Source organism: Eimeria mitis, genomic scaffold, assembly GCF_000499745.2.
Source record: "Eimeria mitis Houghton genomic scaffold, Emh_scaff1003, whole genome shotgun sequence".
Lineage (NCBI taxonomy): Eukaryota > Apicomplexa > Conoidasida > Eucoccidiorida > Eimeriidae > Eimeria > Eimeria mitis.
The window spans coordinates 1,226-4,024 of NW_013567014.1; the positions used below are offsets into that span (position 1 = coordinate 1,226).

Below are 2,799 nucleotides of genomic sequence, written 5' to 3' on the forward strand. Positions count from 1 at the left end.
GGTGCAGCAGCAGCAGTGATAGTGTTCGACACAACAAGCAGAGAGTCTTTTGAGGGGGCCAAATCCTGGGTTGCTGAGCTGCAGGCCGTCAGCGATAAATCTTCTATTGTTATGGGTCAGCGAGGGTTTAGTAGGGTTTAGGGTTTAGGGTTTAGGGTTTAGGGTTTAGGGTTTAGGGGTTGGGGGTTGGGGGTTGGGGTTTAGGGTTTAGGGTTTGGGGTTTAGGGGTTGGGGTTTAGGGTTTTGGGTTTAGGGTTTGGGGTTTAGGGTTTAGGGTTTAGGGTTTAGGGTTTGGGGTTTGGGGTTTGGGGTTTAGGGTCTAGGGTTTAGGGTTTAGGGTTTGGGGTTTGGGTTTAGGGTTTGGGGTTATAAGTGAACGTGATTCAGGGTTTAGGGTTTGGGGTTTAGGGTTTGGGGTTTAGGGTCTAGGGTTTAGGGTTTAGGGTTTAGGGTTTAGGGTTTGTGTGATGGTGTTTCGTAGCGCTTGCGGGCAACAAAATAGATCTTGCTGCTGAGCGAGTTGTAAAGACACAGGTTAGGGTTTAGGGTTTAGGGTTTATGCTGCTGCTAGAGCTGGGGTGCTGCTGCTGCTGCTGCTGCTGCTGCTGCTGCAGTTTTGGTGTTGCTGTTCTCCTGTAGCTGCTGCTTTTGGTGTTTCTGCTGCTGCTCCCCTGTCTATTGCTGCTGCTGCTGCTGCTATTGCTGCTGCTGCTGCTGCTGTTGCTGCTGCGATTACTACTGCTGCTGCTGCTGCTGCTGCTGCTACTCTTACTGCTACTGCAATCACTGCTGCTCCTTCTGCTGCTCCTGCTGCTGCTGCTCCTTCTGCTGCTGCTGCTGCTGCTGCTGCTGCTGCTACTACTACTACTCCTGCTGCTGCTGCTGCCCCTTCTGCTGCTGCTGCTGCTGCTGCCCCTTCTGCTGCTGCTACTCCTTCTCCTGCTGCTGCTGCTACTCCTGCTGCTGCTGCTACTCCTGCTGCTGCTGCTGCTGCTGCTGCTGCTGCTGCTGCTGCTGCTGCTGCAGGAGGCGCAGCAGTTTGCTGATGAGCAAGGTATATTTTTTATTGAGACATCGGCAAAGACAGGACAAAACGTCAACGAACTTTTCTATGAAATAGGTAAACCCTAAACCCTAAACCCTAAACCCTAAACCCTAAACCCTAAATACTATATACTGAACACGAAATGCTGGGGGTTGGGGGGTTTAGTTGGTGCTGCTGGCGGTGGTTGTTTTGCTTTTTTTTTCTGCTGCTGCTGCTGTTTTTTTTTTGTCCCTTTCTCCTTTTGTTTCCTTTCTTTGTTGTTTTCTATTTTGCTGCTGCTGCTGCTGCTGCTGCTGCTGCTGCTGCTGCTGTTGCTGCTGCTGCTGCTGCATTTGCTGTTTCTTGTACTAACTTATATCTATCTATTTCTGCTGCTTCTGCTGCTACTCCTCCTCCTCCCCCTCCTAATGCTGCTGCTGCTGCTTCTGCTTCTGCTGCTGCTGCTGCTGCTGCTGCTGCTGCTGCTGCTGCTGCTGCTGCTGCTGCTGCTGCTGCTGCTGCGCAGGGCGTCTGCCACGGAGCCGCAAGGAGCAAGACCCCCAGGCGGGCTTCCAAATAAACAAAACAGCAACAGCAACAAAGTCGAGGTTCTGCAGCGGCTGCAGCAACACATAAGCAGCAGCAGCAGCAGCAGCAGCAGCAGCAACAGCAGCAGCAACAGCAGCGGCAGCAGCAGCGGCAGCAGAAGCGGAGGCAGCAGCAGGAGGAATTGCTGCTGCTGCTTTTGATGCAGTTTTTACTGCTGTTGTTGCAGTAGCAGCAGCAGTAGTAACAGCAGCAACACCAGCAGCAGCAGCAGCAGCAGCAAAGGCTGCCGATATACCTGCTGCTCTTGCTGCAGCACCGCAGCAACAGAAGCAGCAGCAGCAGCTTTTGCTGCTGCTGCTCTTGCTGCTGCGGTAACAGCAGCATGCAACGTATATGCTGCAGCAGCATCAGAAACAGCAGCAGCAGCAGCAGCAGCTGCTGCTGCTGCTGCTGCTGCTGCTGCACGGTCCTTTTTGGAGCAGTTGGGGCGATGGAAATAAAAATAAAGAAAAATAAAAAAAATAAAAAATAAAATAATTATAAACAAACAAACAAACAAATAAAATAAAATAAATAAATAAATAAATAAATGTTGTATTCTCTTTTTTTATTTATTTGTCAATAGACAAATGTAGAGTATCTCCTTCATATTAGGGTTTAGGGTTTAGGGTTTACGAGTTAGGGTTTAGGGTTTACGAGTTAGGGTTTAGGGTTTAGGGTTTATGTATACTCGAGCTGCCTATACACCCCAACTGCGCATACACCTGAGCTGCCTATACACCTCAGCTGCGTATACACCCGAGCTGCCTATACACCCGAACACTCTGTACTTGTGAGCTGCCTATACACCTCAGCTCTGTGTACAGCTGAGCTGCCTATACACCTGAAACCTGCAGAGAGCCAAGCCGAGGTGCATGTATACCTTGGGGTGTATAGGCACCTCCCCTCTACGTACACCCCACACTCTATCTACCCTGCAGCAGCTCTAGCTGCTGCTGCAGCAGCAGCAGCAGCAGCAGCAACAGCAGCAACAGCAGAAGCAGCTGGCAGTGCGCCGAGAGATATAGCTAGCTAGCGGTGTAGCTAGCTAGGTAGCGGAGTAGCTAGCTAGCTAGCGATGCAGCTAGCTAGCGATGCAGCTAGCTAGCGGTGTAGCTAGCTAGCTAGCTAGCTAGCGGTGTAGCTAGCTGTACTGTGCCTGGCTTGAATTTGCTTTCGTTGTATTA

General features: G+C 50.8%; 1 protein-coding gene across 1 annotated transcript in view; it reads right to left on the minus strand.

Moving 5' to 3' along the window:
* Window positions 1–556: 556 nt before the first annotated feature.
* Window positions 557–2,799, minus strand: part of EMH_0027220 (uncharacterized protein) — a gene marked incomplete at both ends in the record, with an annotated part of 7,092 nt that continues 4,849 nt past the window's right edge. The window contains 2 exons of the mRNA XM_013493999.1: window positions 557–1,042; window positions 1,394–1,593. Coding sequence (XP_013349453.1) covers window positions 557–1,042; window positions 1,394–1,593 — 686 coding nt within the window. The remainder of the gene's footprint in view (window positions 1,043–1,393; window positions 1,594–2,799) is intronic.